Here is an 18,256-nt window from a genome sequence, read left to right on the forward strand (position 1 = left end):
CGAGCAACCTAGTGCTTTTCTGCTCTCTTCTCGAAAGTTCTTTCACTTTTCAAATTCACTTTGCAATCTTCTATCTTATCATTATTTTTGAACCAAATAAAAAAGAATGAAATTGACGTTCAAAAACCCCTTCTCTATCTTCTCTCTGCTTCTAATTAAAATTCTCTGCGTTCCGTTGTCATTTATCACTTTCACTTCAAATTGCCATCAATCGTTTCCGTATATAAGAAGATCAAATATTAGCAGGAAAGAGAATCGGTCATTTTGTTTTCTTGTGAATTCAATCTAATCAAAACCATTCTTCTATCTTGTCATGTTTCTTTTTTCACTCCTCTCAACTTTTCTTTCATTTTTCGTGTTCACAGGTCAAAATGGCAGCTGCCCAAATCGACGGAGTTGAAACTGCTTTGGCTGAAAAGTTGGAAGGAGTTTCGTTGGACGAAGTCAAGCGAATTCTATATGGAAGACCATACAAGTGAGTCGCATTTTCAGCTTTCGAGATCTATTACTGAAAACCTGCATTAGATTAGGAACGGCTCTTCTATTGTTGCATTAGGAACGGCTCTTCGATTGTTGCATTAGGAACGGCTCTTCTATTGTTCCGAGGTACCTCCGGAGGGCCCTTCTATTAGTGGGGGCCCTTCTTTTTTCCTGCCATTTTTCCGAAAACTTTCGCTCAAAATTTATGAAAATCAATCAATTTCACCAAAATTGAGCAAGTTTTGAGCAGAGAACTGTGTTTCAACAAATTTCTGTGTTTTTGGAATCTTATTCACGAAAAACGTACGAACGTTTTCAATTTCAAACAACACATTCTGAAGAGGGCCCTTCTATTACAGGGGGGCGCTTCTCTTTTTCCAAGCCCTTTTTGGAGGGCCCTTCTATTATAGAAGCCCTTTTAATACAGTTTTATCGAATATTCGTTTTTTAGGAGCTTGGAATTCTCGGCCGAAGCCACGAAACTCGCTCAAGATGGGGATTTCCAATTGGCTGGATACATTGTTGATGCTCAAAAGGAGCAGACAAGAGCTCCAAGATTGGTGGGTTGGCAGTTTTTGGTCATAATAATTGAAAATTATGTTGTGTCTTTTTCTGCAATTTTTTTTGCAAAACTTGCAAATCAGGAAACATTTGCAGGTCCGTGTGGCAGCTATCCAAAATCGGATTCACCGCCCAACTACTGATTCTGTTGTTGAGCAACGTGATGCTATCCATCAACGTGTCGCAGCTATGATTGAGGCTGCAGCTGCGGCTGGAGCCAACGTCGTTGGACTTCAAGAGGCATGGACCATGCCGTTTGCATTCTGCACTCGTGAACGTCTTCCATGGACTGAATTCGCAGAGTCTGTTTACACTGGACCAACTACTCAATTCTGTCCAAACTTGCTGTCAAGCATGACATCGTTATCATTTCACCAATTTTGGAAAGAGATGAGGAGAAAGATGACGTCATCTGGAACACTGCTGTTGTGATCTCTCATACTGGGCGGGTTATTGGAAGATCTCGAAAGAATCATATTCCAAGAGTTGGAGACTTCAATGAGTCTACCTACTATATGGAGTCTACTCTTGGTCATCCAGTTTTTGAAACTAAATACGGACGTATCGGAATCAACATTTGCTATGGACGCCATCACCCACAAAACTGGATGATGTATGCTCTCAATGGAGCCGAGATTATCTTCAACCCATCTGCAACTGTTGGAGCCCTCAGGTTTGTTGAGCCAAATAATTTCGATTTTTCTGAAAATTTAACTTTAGTGAACCACTCTGGGGCATCGAGGCAAGAAATGCAGCTATCGCAAATCACGTCTTCACAGTTGGAATCAATCGTGTTGGTACTGAAGTCTTCCCAAATGAGTTCACAAGTGGAAACGGACAACCAGCACACAAAGATTTTGGACATTTCTATGGATCCAGTTATATCGCTGCTCCAGACGGTAGCCGTACTCCAGTATGTTGTATTAATAATGGTTATACAGAGGAAGCAATATCAACAGTTTGATAGGTCCACGGGAGTCAAAAATGCTGGACTTTTCTAGGCCATGTGCTTGTCCACGTGGATTCCGAGGCGAGAAGAGCGAGACCCTTGCAAGAAATTCCGGCGCCCTAAATTTTGAAGTGATTTACGAGCTCAAAATTGAAGTCGCACTGAATTTCCTGCTTCCGCAAATTTCTTGGTTTACTTCCCTCTGAATGACCGCATAAGAAAAAATGCAAACTTTTTGTTTTCAGTCTCTCTCCCGTGTTCGTGAAGGAGTTCTTGTGGCTGAACTCGACTTGAATCTGTGTCGTCAGTGCAAAGACGCGTGGGGATTCAGAATGACTAACCGTCTGGACATGTACGCTCAAAAACTGACAGAAGTATCTAACCCGGACTACCGTCCAGACATCAGAAGAGAGCAGTGATTCATTTATTCTTCTTGTTAAACGCCTTTTTCATTTTTCATTTTACTTATTTTTATTCGGATGACTTTTAAGTAATATCATGTGGTCATGTGCCAAGTTCGTAAATAAATTTTTCTTCGAATTTCTTCTGTTGACTCATAAAAAAAAGCTTCCAGGGTCTCTAGAGTCCTAATTGGAAGGAGGATTTGAAAGTAATATAAAATTTACTTTTCAGAGTATGAAAACGGAAACCAAGCGGAAGAGAAAACCAAGTTTTCTTGATTAGCATGTACTCCAAAAAGTTTCGTTTCGTCTTTTTGGTTTATCAGAAAAATAAGTATATCCAACTTTTCATAACATTTTTAAAAAGAATTCTCATTTCCTTTTGTGTGAAGAGAAACAAAAATAGAGACTTCACAATAATATATATCTACCATATTTAGATTTGGTTACTAACAAGCCCACTCAAAAATGTTTGTTGTTAGATTTTTTTTCGAAAAATTTTTGAATGGGTAACATGTGATTTTCTATGATTATGAGTTTGAGCATTTTTCAAATGTCTTTAAATTAGAGTTTTTGAAATGCCAGAATTCTGTGAATAGCTACTACCTTGGTTAACCTTTTATAGTTAAAACTATTCATATCCAGCCGTTTCTGTTAGAGTATAACTTCTGACAGGATCTCTTACGTCGATATCTCCTGGGGGCAGAACAATGACGTCTTCGAAATGTGTCTGAAATCAGCTCATGTTTCATTTTTAGCATTATTGACCGAGTTGTCTAGTGAGCTCAACATTTTCACTTCTAAACATTTTTATCTGTAATATTTATACATTCAACTGATTTCTCTATTTTTTTGTTTTCAAAGTTATTCAATAGAATTTCGTAACCGACAATTAAGCTTTCAAAGGGAGAAAAACTCGTGATAGAATTCAAAGAATCAATTTTTCGTATTTCAAAACTTTCGTTCCTTCATGACTACCAGCAGATTTCCATAGATTTCTATCGTGCTTATTTACAACCCCAAAGCTTGTTTTGTGTTTTTACAGTTGGGCAATCACCCGGACCTATAAAAACGGGTATATCTTTAGACATCAGTATCTTGGAAGCACGAAAGTTGGTAGAAACATAATTTTACTTTCCATGTAAAGCTATTGAAATTTGCATAGCGATTCCTCAAGTCTAACTAGGGAAGGCCCCAACTCGGGTGTGGCGATACGGGTGGTGACCTATATCATCTGAAAGCTGACATTTTCCTGATTCCAAATCTGTTTTCAAAAAGTGCTTTGTCGCGGTAGTTTTCGAGAAAAAAACCTGGATTTTTCATCTCATTTTCCTTCCTCACGTATATAAGTTTTGAAGCATAGAAACAATGTGGAAGCGTCGTCAAATGGCTAGTGAGGAAGAAAATGAAGCGGTTACTCTCTGGTTCGACTCCCTCGAGCTGCTAAACTTTTTTTGAATTTTTTCTTCGTTCTTTCCGGTGACCGTATCTGACTTGTAAAAATGGACATAGGTTATCGAACCTCGTGAAACAACTTTTTTATTTATTCTCTTTGTTTTGAACTAATTCTAGCACATTAAAAAAATTTCGAAAATTGAGAAAATGCCAAGGGGGTACCCCATGAAAATTTTTTCAACAAAATTTGATCCTATATGGTTCCATGTACTTGGAATTGGTTTCCATTTTGATTTTAACTGTTTTCCTATTATTTTCGAAACTTTTTGTTTTCATCTATTTTTCCACCACTTTCAAAGGATTGTGATCCATTGAAGATTTTAGACAAACCTCATATTTTTGATTTTGCTCAAACTATTGTCATTGGTCCTTTTGGGCACGCTGATCACAGAACTGAAGTCAGTTTTTCCACCCCGGCCTTGTGGAAAAAGTTATGAGCTATAAAAGTGACTACAGTACTTTCATAAAGCGGTTACTCTCTGGTTCGACTCCCTCGAGCCTGGTTCGACTCCCTCGAAAATTCAGCCCTTTTGAAAATTGGCTTAGGGTTTTTTAATAGTTCTGATTTGTGCCTCTTCTTTGACACACGTTCCCAGACCATATTCGAACACTTCCGGATACTCCCTTTGGAGCATTGCGGATAGTCTCGTCGACTCAATGTCAGTATTTGCTGCCTGAACTTCATTGACCATAGTATCCAACGCGCTGCACATTCCCGGCGACTGATTTAACCAATTTAACCCCAATAGATTTGTGTCGCGCTCGCGCACGTGCACGTATTCCACGTATACAAAACCCTTGAGCCTGAACGAAACACGTGCTTGCCCTAGATCCCTTAAAGCGGACCCGTTTGCGCACAATATACGATTAGTGACTGCTTCCAGTTTTGGTTTACCAATCATAATCCACGTCTCTCTATTGATGAGAGTTATTTGACTGCCTGTGTCCAATTGAAATTCCACTTCTTTCTCATTGACCAGTACTCGCAGGTTCCGTTTTGTTTCATTCACGGCTCCGACAGTCAAGTTTTCGACTTCAACCACTTGAGTTCTTGTTGGTGGCTTCAGTTTCGTTTTTGCGAAGCAGTTTTGTGTTAAATGCCCAAGACGGTTGCATTTTTTGCAGAACAACTTGTTCCGATCAATCTTTCCTTTCTCATTTTTCTCTTGATTCTTTTTCTCATTTTTCACAGATTCTTTGTAGGACTTTTGTGAAATTTTTGAAACGACGACGTTATGATGCTTGCTGGTGGCGGTGACGACTTTTGATTGATTTTTAAGTTGAATAAATCTAATCCACTCGTCGTGTATTTGAGATAGTGTAATTTCCTCATTTTTCCGCTCTTTTTCCTCGCAAATTTGCATCAAAAACTGTTTTGCTGCGCCGTCATTTGTTTTATCTAAACCACGTAGGAATAGAAACACCCCCCAGTCGTCAGAAGTCATTTTCGATAGCTCAGCATTTTGCACTGCTTCGCCAATCCGATTAGTATATTCTAACGGATCTTCAAAAACTCCGGAGCTGCGGCTTATTTGCAAACAATCTTGTCGTCTGATAATTAGGCTACGATGAGATCCGAATATGACAGATAAAGCCTCAATCGTGTCTTTGAATTTCGTCTCATAGATGTCATCAACATCTCTTTGAGAATCTTTAAATCGATGGAAACTTGGTTCGTCAAGCGAACTGAGAAGTAGTCGTGTCCGTTCACGCTCGGTGAGCTCGGATCCGTCTTCGGTGAAAACCAGTTCGTGGCGTGCAATCCACTTCTTGAAAGAATCGGTTCGTCGAGTCTGTACACGAACTTGGGAATTCTTCGGGAAAGATCGTTAAGCAATCTTGCGTTCGACCTCCGTACTGTACTTCCCGTACCCCCAGCTACTGCCCTAGGCTGCTCCAGTTGGTCGCGCAGTTCTTGGTTTTGCTTCATTAACGACTGAGTGAAATCGCATTGCGCTTTTAATTGCTCTTGTATTTGTTGCAGCGTTACAACCAGCTCGGTTGTTGCATTATCTTTACCTGCTTGAGTACCTGGTGCTGAAGGATCACCCATCGTTTTTGTCCTTTTGATATCCTTATTGATCTTCACTCGCGGTTCTTCGATCTTCACTCATTTTTGGTCCATCGATCTTCACCTCCAACGGCGCTCTCGGCTTTCTGAATGTGATTCCAAGATCTACATCCACCACGACGGCTCTTTCGGTGCCGAATCTACGACACCGGGGAACGTCTCTTCCTCTTCCTCGCTCCGCTTCACACCAGACATCATTGTTCGATGGATCCAGCTTCGATCCATCTCATCCTGATCGCCACTGTTATGTCCTTATGGTGGCTATGAGACGAGGTTAATCTAATAGTTTATTTAAATAGAGAGAACCATTTAATACAGAGTTCAATAAGCTTATATAGGCAGTTGTTATCGCCACGTAGATCTGAGGGTTGACGTCATCCAGACAGTTCACGCCACAACATGAAGCGACGTTGACAAGCGATAAATCAGCTTAAAGTTGTTCAAATAATTTGAAACTTGGTCCTTTACTGATGAAATATTCAAATTTTTGCACACCGAATTTGGGCCCTTTACAACGTTTAACTCAAATTTTATGATAGTACGAACTTGTCTCTATTACTCGTCACCCTGTATTCATCTTTTTTGTTGTTTTTGGAAATTCCTTTGTGAAGAATTCCATTCTACTGTCGTCATATGTTTTCATTCAGAAACTAGAGATCTTGCAAACTAACAGTCCATATTTTCTGCTCTTGAGCACATCATAAGATATGTTTTGGTCTAACTTCTTTAGTAAAAAATCCTTATGATTGTTTTTATGCTGAATTAAATCCCACAGGTATACCTGACTACGGCTTTTTAATATTTTGGTCTCTCTTTCTCTTTCTCCTTCCACCGTTTTTCAAATCTATAATTTGAATTCTTTCGAATCCGACTTCCGTTTTTTTCTCACTTTCTGATAACAACGCTTTTCTGAGTAACTCGACTCCTCCTCTTCATTTCTGACTCATACTTGGCTTTTCGTAAATCCCTTAAGAAAATTCTTGTGAAAGTTAGATATTTTGTTCTTTTTGTCTTTTCTCTTCTCGTATACTATTGAACTTCTAAAAACCTAATGAGCAGTGTGTCTCGTCGAGCGAGATTCCGAATCCAGAAGATGCTCAACTCTGCTGTCGCTGTTGTCAACTCAACGACGCTTCGTCGTCGTTCCCACTTTGCTCGTTCTGCAACCACCAACAGTTATGGACCGATTCCAATTGATGGGGACAGTTCCATGCCACTCATGTATTCATCGCAAAGGTAAGCGATTTTGTTGAGTAGTTTGAGTTAATTTTTGGCTATTTTGACCATTTTCAGGAGCCTGGAGCTAGGCGGTCAAGTCTCCTATCGCTTTGAAATTTTTGGAGGATGAAAAAATGAGCTAGATTGACTTTGCATTTACATAACTATTTCAAAGTTCTGACTACTTCTTTCCTATTGCTCTGATGCTATTCTGCGCAAGGAAAACTTTTTTCTGGGACTTTTTTCTGAGTCTCTTTTTATGTGAAAACGTTTTTATGAATGTTGTTTAGCGACCAGGAAATTTCCATGACAATGGGCTCTCGCCTCACCAAAATTCCTTTTTCTTCCCTTTTTTTTTCGAAAATCTTTGGAATTTTATGGAAAACTTAATAACAAGTTATCGAGATTACTGTAGAATTCAATTGTTTTTGAAGTTTGGATTTCTTTGTTTTTGAAAAAAAAGGAAAATAAGGGGTACATAAATCTTTTGAGAATACTCTCTAATTGTTATGATAACCCAACTATATAACCACAAGGTAATTATTATTATTCGCATTTTTTCAGATCCAACTCAACTACCAGTTCTACCAACTCGATTGTATCGATTCCAGGATTGGGAGCTGTAACCAATGTAAGTCTGTAGTTGAGGGATCTTATCGGCCACCCTATCCGCCAGCCCATATATCTTATTCCAAAGTAAAAGATATAAAATACTAGTCAACTTATAAAATGTTTATCATAATATCAAAAATACTTTATCAGTCAATCACTTGTTGATATATCTTTCAGGAAACGAGAAAATTCAGCTCAAAGTTGACAATTTGGATGAGCTTCTATTACAGGTTTTACATTATCTTTTTTAGCTGATCCAAGTCAGATCTCTTGAACAATCAATGGAAAACGAATTGAACTCGATCACTCTGTGTGAGGTCAACGAGAAAGGAGAAGTAGTTTCGGAGCATCCAAAACCAGAGAAAAAGAAGGAAGAATCGGCACTTCTCAAGCGATTCGTCAAAATCGCCGAGTACATGTATATCACTGATAATCGTGCTCTTCTGGACGGAGAGGAGTTGGACGAGGCCGGAATCACTCATGTCATCGTGAGTTTTGAAATTACACTATTTGAAATTGCTTTTTTGATTCAGAGTCTTGGTGATGATTATCCATTGGGGGTTTCCGTAACCAAGAAGGAAGGGCGTCTCGTTCTGGTTCCACTCACTCTTTTCCATGAGACTGATGTCAATCCAAGTCAGCAATTCAAGGTATTTGTTGACGTAAATGAAGTTCTGGGAATATATGTACGTCTTATTTTAGAATCTCTCTTCTAAATTCGACAACATCAACATGTTTGTCGAGAACGCGCGCAAACTCTCTCAAAAAGTGGTAATCTACAGCAAGAATATCCAATGGGGATACTTTGTGGCTGCCGAGTACAACGTCGAGTATGTTTTTTATTTTGTAACAAGTAACCAATCTTCTTTTTCAGCTACTACCAACTCGATCCAGCAAAAGCACTGCATCATCTGCAGAAGCTGACTGGAGACCACTGGGTCGATTTGCCGGAGAAGTGCATCAAGCGACTGAACGAATGGAGAAAGCTCGGAGAGCAGAGAAGAGCCAAGTCACCAACTGAGAGAAAACTAAGCATCTCCATCAACAGCATCTCCAGATAAATTATTGATTATCGTGTTCTTCATTGTCACCATTTATGGTCCATTTGTCTAAATTTTCAATCTTCTGTAATCTGAATAAAAATGTATTTTTTTGGGAGATCTAAATAGGAGATCTATGATCCCATGCATATGATCCCATGTTTCAAGACCCACTACCGACGTAGCCATGGTTACCCAACAGTCATCTGGAATTCTTCCGAATTCCAGATTAAAGGAGCACGCGGTGACTACTTTCGCCAGTAATGAATCTCCAACTAGGGAAATTTAAAAAGGGTCTTAATCTGGTCAGTATGACAAGACTAGAGACTAGAAACCTAACGGTTTGAAGATCCACTACCGATGTAGCCATGGTAACCCTCAGCCATCTGGAATTCTTCCGAATTGCAGACGAAAGGAACACGCGGTGACTACTTTCGTCAGATATTCTCTACTCACTATTGATATTCTCGATTGCTGACTCCAATAAGACCATCAATCCAACGAATGGAAATCTTATCTAGAAATTTTGAAAATTAAAAACCGCGCTCAAATTAAAAGTCTTTTAAACCTGATGTTTCATCGAGACAGTTGGAAGAAAGAAGAGAGGAGTGGGGAGTAGAGAGGAGAGGAGCTTTCTGTCAAAGCTGGAACTGATTGTTTTCTTATCTGATATCTGATCATCGACAAATCGCCACGTCAGTTGAAGTTAGTAGAGTATGTTATGGTGGCAAGTTCAGGTCAGGTCAGGTCAGGTCAAAATACAATTTTAGAAATCCCGTGGTCTGGAAGAACACGGAGATATGATTATTGAACTTGGTGAAATATTGTATCCAAATCAGTTGACCTATTTTCATATTGACGTCAAAATTGATAGATTTTTCTTTTTAGATTGAAAAAAAAGATTTCAAAGATTTTAAAGATTTTAAAGATTTTAAAGATTTAAAAGATTTTAAAGATTTAAAAGGTTTTAAAGATTTAAAAGATTTTAAAGATTTTAAAGATTTTAAAGAAGACTATTAGCGACTACTGTACTGTTACTGTAGTGCTCGGCAGGGTTGAGCGGAATTCCGTCTTCCGTCTTCCGTTTTCCGTTCCGTGGATTTCCTTCTTCCGTCTTCCGGTTTCCGTCTTCCGTCAAAAAAATTTGTTCCGTTTCCTTCATCCGTCTTCCGTGAAGCGAAGTTGTATTCCCGCTCAACACTGGTGATCGGTGAAAAGTCGCAGCAGATATACATCAACTAAGGTGATCCCAACAGATGTGCAGTGACTACACTACAGTACTCAAATTTTAAACCAGTACAAACTTGAGTCTTGCTAGTCACCCTGTAATAGTGAGACATGAAAGGAAATGTTTCAAAAAAAATTGCACTTTATCATCGGAAAATATAAATCATGAGATATTTAGAAAAAAAATGAAAGGAAGATGTAATTTTTATGACTCGGACTTGGTTCTGGGACCTCTCAACTGAACACTCGACGACCGTTTGATTTGTGGTTTCGTTGATAATCTCTGTTTTATTCTCTCGTACTCCAACCATGCATCGTGTTCGATTCGTCGAATCGCTTCTTTTGATTTCTTCTCTGCTAGAAGATTTCGTTTCCAATGAGGTATACCTTCCTGTTCAAACTGATCACGGAAGTATTGCGGGGAGTAGTGCTCTTTTGCTGTTTCAATTGTTTCTAGAGTCTGGGAACAAAAAAGTTTATGTTATGATTTGAATAAAAAGTGGGTACCTTTCTGTACGTTCTCTCTATTTCTAATCGATTTCTCTCCTCCTGAATCGTTTCTCTGGTTGGCTTTGCGTCAAGCTTGGGGATGCGCTTGATATCTGAAAGTTTAGTTTTTTTTAACCGATTTTTTCCAATGATTCAAGAACATACCAGTACTATACGGTATTTCTGGAAGATCATCTACTGTAATTTCAGGAGCATATGGTTTGAAAGTCAAATTGAATCTTTCCACTTTCTTTTTGAGCTCATCGAATGGAATCGAAGCCTCGAAAAGTACAGTATCCAATTCATCCAAAACTTCTTCCACCGTGTTTCGGCGGCCTCCTAATTGAGGTGTCCCTTTTGATGATGACCTGAAAGATGAAGAAATACATGTTTCGAAATTGAAAACAACAAGAAAAATGCCTACGTCAGGTGTGCTTCTTCCTTGGAATAGTCGACTGATGAGGGGCGATGGAAAACGTCACCAATCACTTTGTAGTCTTTCTCTGAAAATATTTTTATTTTTAGGTGATGAGGAAAAGTATTGTTAATCAATTGTTTCTCTCTTTGACCAATATTTTAAAGGGATTAAAGTATAAACTCACCCTGAGGCACTCTAATCGTATAATCAATCGGTGGTTCGGGAGGCGGTACATAATGCAGAAACTGTTGAGATTTCCTGATTTCAACCGAATCTTGATTCGGAAAAACCCTTCTTCCGAGACGTTTTGGTTGGGAAGAAGACGAGTTTGACGAAGACATTTCAATGTAAACTCTGGAGCTGATAGGAATGGAATATTGAAGGAAGCGAGAAGAAAAAGAGGAGGAGAAGGTTATCAGTTAAAATGAAGAACAAAAAGAAAACTGATTAGAAGGAGTACTCAACAAGTTGTAGACCGAAGAAAGGCGACAGGTTGCAAAAGAGCACGGAGCCAGTCATGGGGGTGGTCGACATCGTGACCTACTGTTTTATGGGTGAGAGAAAAAGAAGAAATGGTAGCTAATTTTTAGTTTTTGATTTTTTTTTTCCGAAATGATGATTCGATAGGTTTTATATTAAAAGAAATTGTTGCGATTTTCTGAAAATGAAACAAATAAGGAATGGAAATTGAATAAATGATTTTGTCTGTATGAACGTTTTCTGATACCGGGAAATATTTCAGGATCAGAGTTTTTCCGTCGGTCTGAATCTGTTTGGGCAGGGGACAACATTCCAACTGTCAAGTTTTCTGAAATCTAATATTTGGAAGGTTTTGGAAATAGTTCATTTTTTCTAATTCAATAAGAGCCCTTCTTTTTTTCCGGTCATTTCTTCCGACAATTTCATTCGAAAATCCGGTGAATTCTCACATGAAAATTTGCCAGTTTTCGAGCAAAATATTGCAACACATTTATCTGAAATTGTGAAATTTCCGGAATATATTTCACTGAAAAAATACGGAAGTTTTTAATTTCAAACAGCACAATGAATAGGGAGGCCTTCTAGGGGCTCTTCTGTTGGATGGGTCATTCTAAAATGATACTGTAGCAATTCTATTACAGGTTTCACGATATGTTGTATGGAAGATTATGACCAATGGTTTGCTTGACCGCATCTAGGACCACAAACTTATAAAAGAAGTTTTCTCTAGATGAAAAAAATGAGTTTCGTGCTTAACAGGTAAAACATTTTAAAAGCTGAACACACTCACATAAAACCTCACATCTTAAAACAACAATTCTAAATTTTTATCAATTTACCCTTTCAAAAAGGCGTTAAAATGCAACGGCTTATCGTTTTGGAATGACCCTCCTTCTTTCGAAACCACACTCTTTAAAATTTGATTACTGTAAAAAAGGACACAAAGTGGAAGAAGTTTATATTCGAAAACATAGATCATATCGAATCAAAAACCACTCATACCCATAGATATCCAAAATGGAACATGAGGCAAAACGAGAGAAAAAGAGCAACAAACAAACAAGAGTGGAGCTCTAAAATGCGGTAGTGTTATCAATATATTCGGACGGTGCAAACGATAGATTGTTGAAAACGAAACAAGCATAAGGAGAAGGAGGAGAAGTGTCGAAAATGGGTAAACATATTCCTTGGCACGGCGATTCGTTTTTATGGCATACCTGGGTAAAGAGGGGAGAGAGAGAAGGAGCTGAATATAAATGAGAAGGTAGTAAGGAGGAATTGCAAAAATTCATATCGAGGGGGATTCGATTACAATTGTTTATTGAAAAAGTTGTATAGTTTATTAGGATGGGGACTTTCAAGGTACTGGTATACAGAGGGGCGCACAATTACCCAGACTGATAAAAACGGCATAACTTTAGACATAAGTATCATGGAAGCACGAAAATTGGTAGCAGTATAATTTTACGTTTGAATGGAAGCTACTGATATTTTCAAAGCGATTCCTCAAGTCTAGGTATTGTTATGATTGTCCAAAGATGAAATGTTTCTTGGGCGCCGTTGTGAATTTCATGAGATGGAGAAATTTTCACAAGCGATAACTCAAATCAAAGTTGATAAAATAGTTTGAAACTTGGCTAGTTTACTGATGAATTATGAGTTTTCGCACTCCAAACTTGAGCCTAGTAGAGCGGCTTCATTAAAATTTCATGTTATTATAAACTTTAGTCCGGGAAAATTATGAACCACCTTGTAGGAGGAAAACGCATTCTGAGTTTCTGAGTATTTGAATTTCTGAATGTTTAAATTTTAGTTTTTTATGCTCGGACTTTCGAGTGTTTGAATTTTCGAATTTTAGGAATTTGCTGGAATTGAGTTTTCGTATTTTAGATTTTTCTGAATTTCTGAATTTTTAGCTTGGAATTTTTGAATTTTTTAAAATTTGAATTTCTGAATTTCAAAATTTCCGAACTTGAGAATTTCCAAATTTCTGAATTTGGATATCCTGAGAACCATCCGAAAATGTTGCATCATTCTAATCACCCATTCTTCGACGGTTTGTTTCAATTGGTCTTGCTTTCCATGAACGCTTTGGTACCATTACAATTGTACCACTAATAGTCCTTATCGTACCACATCGCTCAGAATTCACTGATTTTTAGAAACCACATTATTCTAGTCTCGAAGCAGAATGTTTCTTTTAAAGGTGGGGGGACATGAAAAAAAATAATGTTCTCGAAATTCCGTTCAAAGATGCCTCTCGAGGAGTTGAACTTGCGAGGGCGATGATTGAGGGTGCGGCGCCGCTACCGACTGAGCCACGCGGGCAAAGAGAAAGCGCACGCCCGATTGCATACATAAAGGCTGTACGCAGAGTGACATTAAGCGTTGTACACCGTGACGGTAAAATGCATACTCTAGCTACAAAAAAAACTACAAAAAATCTCCTGTCCCCCCACCTTTAAAAATTCCCTTCTCTTCAATCATTTTTTGCAACATTCCCAATGACACATATATCTCCTCCCAAGTCCAATTCTTATATTTCTCGTTTTCTCTAACTCTCTTTTGGAATCGTTTTTCTTCCGTCTCAACAGAGCAGAACCCTTTGCCTCTTCTTTCTATTTTTCACACTTGTCCTCTTGTCATGTTTTGTTTGAACAATGACCTTCCATTAGGTCATTCAATGTGATCATCGCACCTAATTATGATCTTTATAAAAACAATTTTTCTTAATTTTTTGTTTTCAGTTTTTCTTCCCAAATGTCTCTTCCAAAAATTTATCTGGATAATAATGCAACAACTCCGTTGGATGATCGAGTGAAAACTGCTATCTCGGATGCTTTGGATCTCTGGGCAAATCCTTCGAGCAACAATGAGAATGCACTGAACGCAGCGAAAGCGATTCTGGAGTCCAGGAACCATTTGGCAGAAATGTTTCATGTGAAGACAGAAGACGTCGTGTTCACTTCTGGCGGCACGGAGTCTAACAATTGGGTCATTGAAGGAGCGATTCGAAGTGTAAGGAAAAATGGAAAGAAACCTCATGTTGTTACAACCAATATTGAGCATCCGTCGATTATAAATCCACTGCAGAGAAGAGAAAATGATGGAGAAATTAGTTAGTTCTCTGGTAACATTTGAATTCTAATCTGTTTCATTCCAGCCGTAACTTATGTATCTATCAACCCATTAACGGGTTTCGTCACTCCTGAATCTGTTCTCCAGGCTGTTACTTCTGACACGTGTCTGGTCACTGTCATGTTGGCGAATAACGAAACTGGAGTTCTGCAGCCAGTTTCTGAAATCTGTCAATTGATTCGAAACAAGTTCAAAGAAAATTCTCCATTTCTACATTCAGATGTCGCACAGGCGGCTGGAAAGATTCCAATCGATGTCAAATTGCTTGGTGTTAATGCGGTTACTGTAGTTGGTCATAAGTTTTACGGACCACGAAACGGAGCGTTGATTTATAGTTCAAAATCTGCTAGACTTCCACCAATGGTGTTAGGTGGTAATCAGGAATCAGGATTGAGGAGTGGGTAAGTGATTTGAATTCATGATTCATATTTAATTCCAAATCTTTAGAACTGAAAACACACCGATGATAGTTGGATTGGGAGAGGCTGCTAGAATTTACAATGAAGGATCCTCGAATATTGAGAGTGTGCTCACTCAAAATAGAGACTACTTTGAAGAGCTTTTAGTGGTTCGTATAAAATTTTCAATCTGATTTGGATGTAAAGTTTTCAGAAACGTCTTCGTAATTCTCACTTGATTCATTTCCTCGGATCACCTCGTCTTCCGAATACTTCAAGTGTTGCTTTCTTGGATTACCCTTCTCACGGTTGTGATCTTCTGGAAAAGTGAGATTCTAAATGTTTTCTATTCTTGTCCGGCGGCGATGAATTAGGTGGCCGAAATTTTAATTAAAGGCACATCGTCAGCCCTGTAGCGAAAATATTATCCTTGTCAGAGAAAAAAAAGGTTGAGTCGAAGTTTTTGAAAAAAATGCATGCGCCTTTGATACCGTATCTCGAAATTAATTTATTTTTGCCTATTTCTCTCAGATTTTTGTTCTTTTTCATTGATTTTCTTCCAATTCTCATGAATAATCAGCCAAGTTGTTTTCTTATAAAGTAGAAAAACAGCTAAAAATGGACCAAAGTAAATTATTTTTGAGATACGGTAGCGAATGCGCATGCACTTATTCAACAAAAAAATAGCCAGACAAGAATAATAACCCTAATATTTGCTAATTTTAAGGTGTCAAACATTCAATGCTTCAACTGGTGCCGCGTGCCATAAAAACGAATGTAGTCCCATTTTGAAAGCATGTGGTATCTCGTTTGCTCTAGCATCGAAAACTGTGAGAATCAGTTTTGGAAGATCTACAAAACTGGCTGAAATTGAGACTGTCGTGGATGAGCTTGTGAAGTTGTGTTCTTCAGAAAACAAATAAAATTTTTTATTAACATTAACATAAATTAATGAATATTCTACTCTTGCTACAATCCTAATATTTATGACGAATCAGCCCTTTCATCATATCGAAAGTGTTTCCATCATCACCGATTGAGAAGATTTTGTTTGGATTCGACTTGCTTCGCACTTGCAAGTAGCCATTTTCATCTATTCCTCGAATTGTGACTCGTTCGTTGAAATCTGACAACAGGACTTCTTGCTGTCTGAAATATAACTTTTTGGGAATTTTTCTGAAAACCAAAAAACTTACGAATGCAGCCAGTACTCGTGGTATTTTCTTCTGAAGTTCTCGGGACCATTGCTGTCGTAATCCCTTATGTAATCTGACAATTGGAGAACTCCTCATGATAAGAAAAAACAACTAATCTTACAAGTGAACTTGTTCAACGTCTCCGCAATCAGTTGTTCTCTTGTGATCCTCGTTTCTGCTTCTTTCGGCAACATATCATTCAAACAAAGCGTTGGCTTCTCATTCGACACATTCATTCCACACCCAATGCTTAATTGGAATGAGTCGTCTCTTGATTTGCATTGTAGAAGCATTCCTCCGACTTTGTGAGACCGATCACAGTACAAATCATTCGGCCATTTGATGCGAAGTGGGAAATCTGGATAACCAGATAGATTTCGAACTGCTTCAACGAGTGCCACACAGAAGATGTGCTGGACTATGGGCAGATTCTTGGTAACTCTATGCGCCTTTTTGAGAGTGAATGAGAAATTGAACATCGCCATTCCACGTGGGCAAAGAAATTCGTTGCCTCCTCGGCCTCTTCCTTGAATCTGTCGATTTGCAATGACTACAATGTTCTCCAGTGATGGGATCCCATGAGTAACACTGAAAATATTAGACTTATGAGAATCATTAATTTCTGGAAAACCTTTCAATTATATCCATAGTTGTAGTTGCCACATCCACTACCAAAATGACTTGACCTAGTTTCGACCGCAACTGATCGAAATAGAGATTCAAATCAAACTCCTTACTAGTCCCTGCTTCTGATTCTCTGTTAACAACCTCGATTGGCAATAGTTTTGCAGTGACTTCAGGTAGTCCTAGATCTTTCACATCGTCTGATTTCCGAAGCAGAATGCGTGGTTGTAATCCAATTTCTTCACCGAAACGAATTCCAGATGTTGATTCAAGAATCGAATCGTATTCAGCCAGTAAAATCCCTTTCGTTAATGCTGGAATTGAAGTTTCGCACACACTGACGCCAACACTTTGCAGAGAATCTCGTAAAAGATTACTGTCTGAAAAAAAAACAGAATTAGATAGTATCGGTCAACGATCATTTACTTGGAGCTATCAGTTGTTGAGTTGTCGCATCAGAGAACAACGCAGAAGCATGTAAACTTCCATTGTTTTGCATATACAGGAATAATGGAGCATCTGGTTCTTTTTTGAGCACCACCGTAAAATTTGCACCAACACTGACATCTTTCGAACGGAATGTTTCGTTGATTGCGTGTGATTTTGGAAGTTTTTTCATGTTTTTTTCGAGGAATTTCACAAATTCTTTGTTTGTTTCTTTTAGTTTACTACTTTGATTTCCGAATGCAAAACGAAGGATAGAAGCATTCGTTTTGCTCGAATCCGATCCAGCAATACTTGCAAGAAGTTTGTTCTGGCAAACGAAAATTATTTTGCCGTTCTGATTGAAATACGCTTGAATTTTCTCCCATGCATCATCGTCCAAGTCGTTGGTAGAAGCAAGAATCACACAGACCTGCAAATATAATTCGAAAAGTTACTTGAAGCAAAAAATCTTACTGTCGATTTCTCCGCCCATGGTTGTTTCCTTAAGGCCTCGATTGATACATTGAAAACAGTAATTTCATCAGCTGGTAAAAGAGAATTGAGACGGCTCCGAATGTCGGAATACAGCGTGGTATCTCCTCCAGTGTAAACGAGCACCGAGTTGGGTTTGCACATTGCTTTGAACGAGGAACTTCTCGATGTTAGGAATTGATAGAGTTGCACGTGTCGAGCGGTTGAATTTCGCGTTGATCCGCGATTCGCTGAAATTAAGAACTTGTTGAAAAGAAGGCCACAGGATAGAGCGGGAGACCTAAAAAAGGAATTTTACGCTACATCGAAATGCCGCATGACCTTGTCAGAGGCGACCGTTTACGGCAGATTGTTGCTTTCTTGGCGGTCGTTTGATTCTTATCAAGAGTTATTAAAAAGGGGAAAAATAAGAAAAACTTACGATTTACAGCAGAAGTGAATCCACGGAGCGATCGATTCTGATAATGCTCGAACGACGGACTGGCAGACCGTCCTCGGTCGCCTGTAAATTGAGCAATGTGCTTGACATTGCGAAGAATTTTGTGCAAGTTCATCGTAACAATAAACAAGAGGAACAGCGG

The 18,256-nt window shown here is 38.7% G+C and overlaps 6 protein-coding genes across 6 annotated transcripts in view; 3 read left to right on the forward strand and 3 right to left on the reverse strand.

Annotated features, from left to right (window-relative positions):
- Positions 1-371: 371 nt before the first annotated feature.
- Positions 372-2,409, forward strand: Cbr-upb-1 (the record flags this gene model as incomplete). Its single annotated transcript, XM_045242499.1, has 6 exons — positions 372-475; positions 932-1,040; positions 1,138-1,388; positions 1,430-1,714; positions 1,762-1,954; positions 2,236-2,409. The coding sequence occupies 6 exons, from the start codon at positions 372-374 to the stop codon at positions 2,407-2,409; spliced, it is 1,116 nt and encodes a 371-aa protein (XP_045092255.1).
- A 613-nt stretch (positions 2,410-3,022) lies between these two features.
- CBG02617 lies at positions 3,023-6,131 on the reverse strand (the record flags this gene model as incomplete). The annotated part of the gene is made up of 3 exons (XM_002630849.1): positions 3,023-3,121; positions 4,617-5,639; positions 5,982-6,131. Coding segments are annotated over 3 exons (1,272 nt in total), but the record flags the coding sequence as incomplete, so codon positions are not given.
- An 879-nt stretch (positions 6,132-7,010) lies between these two features.
- Positions 7,011-8,808, forward strand: CBG02616 (the record flags this gene model as incomplete). The annotated part of the gene is made up of 6 exons (XM_002630848.2): positions 7,011-7,153; positions 7,700-7,766; positions 7,999-8,235; positions 8,281-8,397; positions 8,450-8,577; positions 8,622-8,808. The coding sequence occupies 6 exons, from the start codon at positions 7,011-7,013 to the stop codon at positions 8,806-8,808; spliced, it is 879 nt and encodes a 292-aa protein (XP_002630894.2).
- Positions 8,809-10,219: 1,411 nt separating this feature from the next.
- Positions 10,220-11,262, reverse strand: CBG02614 (the record flags this gene model as incomplete). Its single annotated transcript, XM_002630847.1, has 5 exons — positions 10,220-10,474; positions 10,522-10,616; positions 10,669-10,871; positions 10,928-11,006; positions 11,106-11,262. The coding sequence occupies 5 exons, from the start codon at positions 11,260-11,262 to the stop codon at positions 10,220-10,222; spliced, it is 789 nt and encodes a 262-aa protein (XP_002630893.1).
- A 2,899-nt stretch (positions 11,263-14,161) lies between these two features.
- Positions 14,162-15,268, forward strand: CBG02613 (the record flags this gene model as incomplete). Its single annotated transcript, XM_002630846.2, has 4 exons — positions 14,162-14,519; positions 14,565-14,940; positions 14,987-15,107; positions 15,152-15,268. 4 exons carry the CDS (start codon positions 14,162-14,164, stop codon positions 15,266-15,268), a joined length of 972 nt encoding a protein of 323 aa, XP_002630892.2.
- Positions 15,269-15,914: 646 nt separating this feature from the next.
- Positions 15,915-18,256, reverse strand: part of Cbr-bpl-1 — a gene marked incomplete at both ends in the record, with an annotated part of 6,336 nt that continues 3,994 nt past the window's right edge. The window contains 7 exons of the mRNA XM_045242500.1: positions 15,915-16,086; positions 16,134-16,206; positions 16,255-16,721; positions 16,765-17,137; positions 17,184-17,613; positions 17,658-17,918; positions 18,104-18,177. Coding sequence (XP_045092256.1) covers positions 15,915-16,086; positions 16,134-16,206; positions 16,255-16,721; positions 16,765-17,137; positions 17,184-17,613; positions 17,658-17,918; positions 18,104-18,177 — 1,850 coding nt within the window. The remainder of the gene's footprint in view (positions 16,087-16,133; positions 16,207-16,254; positions 16,722-16,764; positions 17,138-17,183; positions 17,614-17,657; positions 17,919-18,103; positions 18,178-18,256) is intronic.

This window comes from Caenorhabditis briggsae, assembly GCF_000004555.2.
Source record: "Caenorhabditis briggsae complete genome, chrII, whole genome shotgun sequence".
NCBI classification, from domain to species: domain Eukaryota; kingdom Metazoa; phylum Nematoda; class Chromadorea; order Rhabditida; family Rhabditidae; genus Caenorhabditis; species Caenorhabditis briggsae.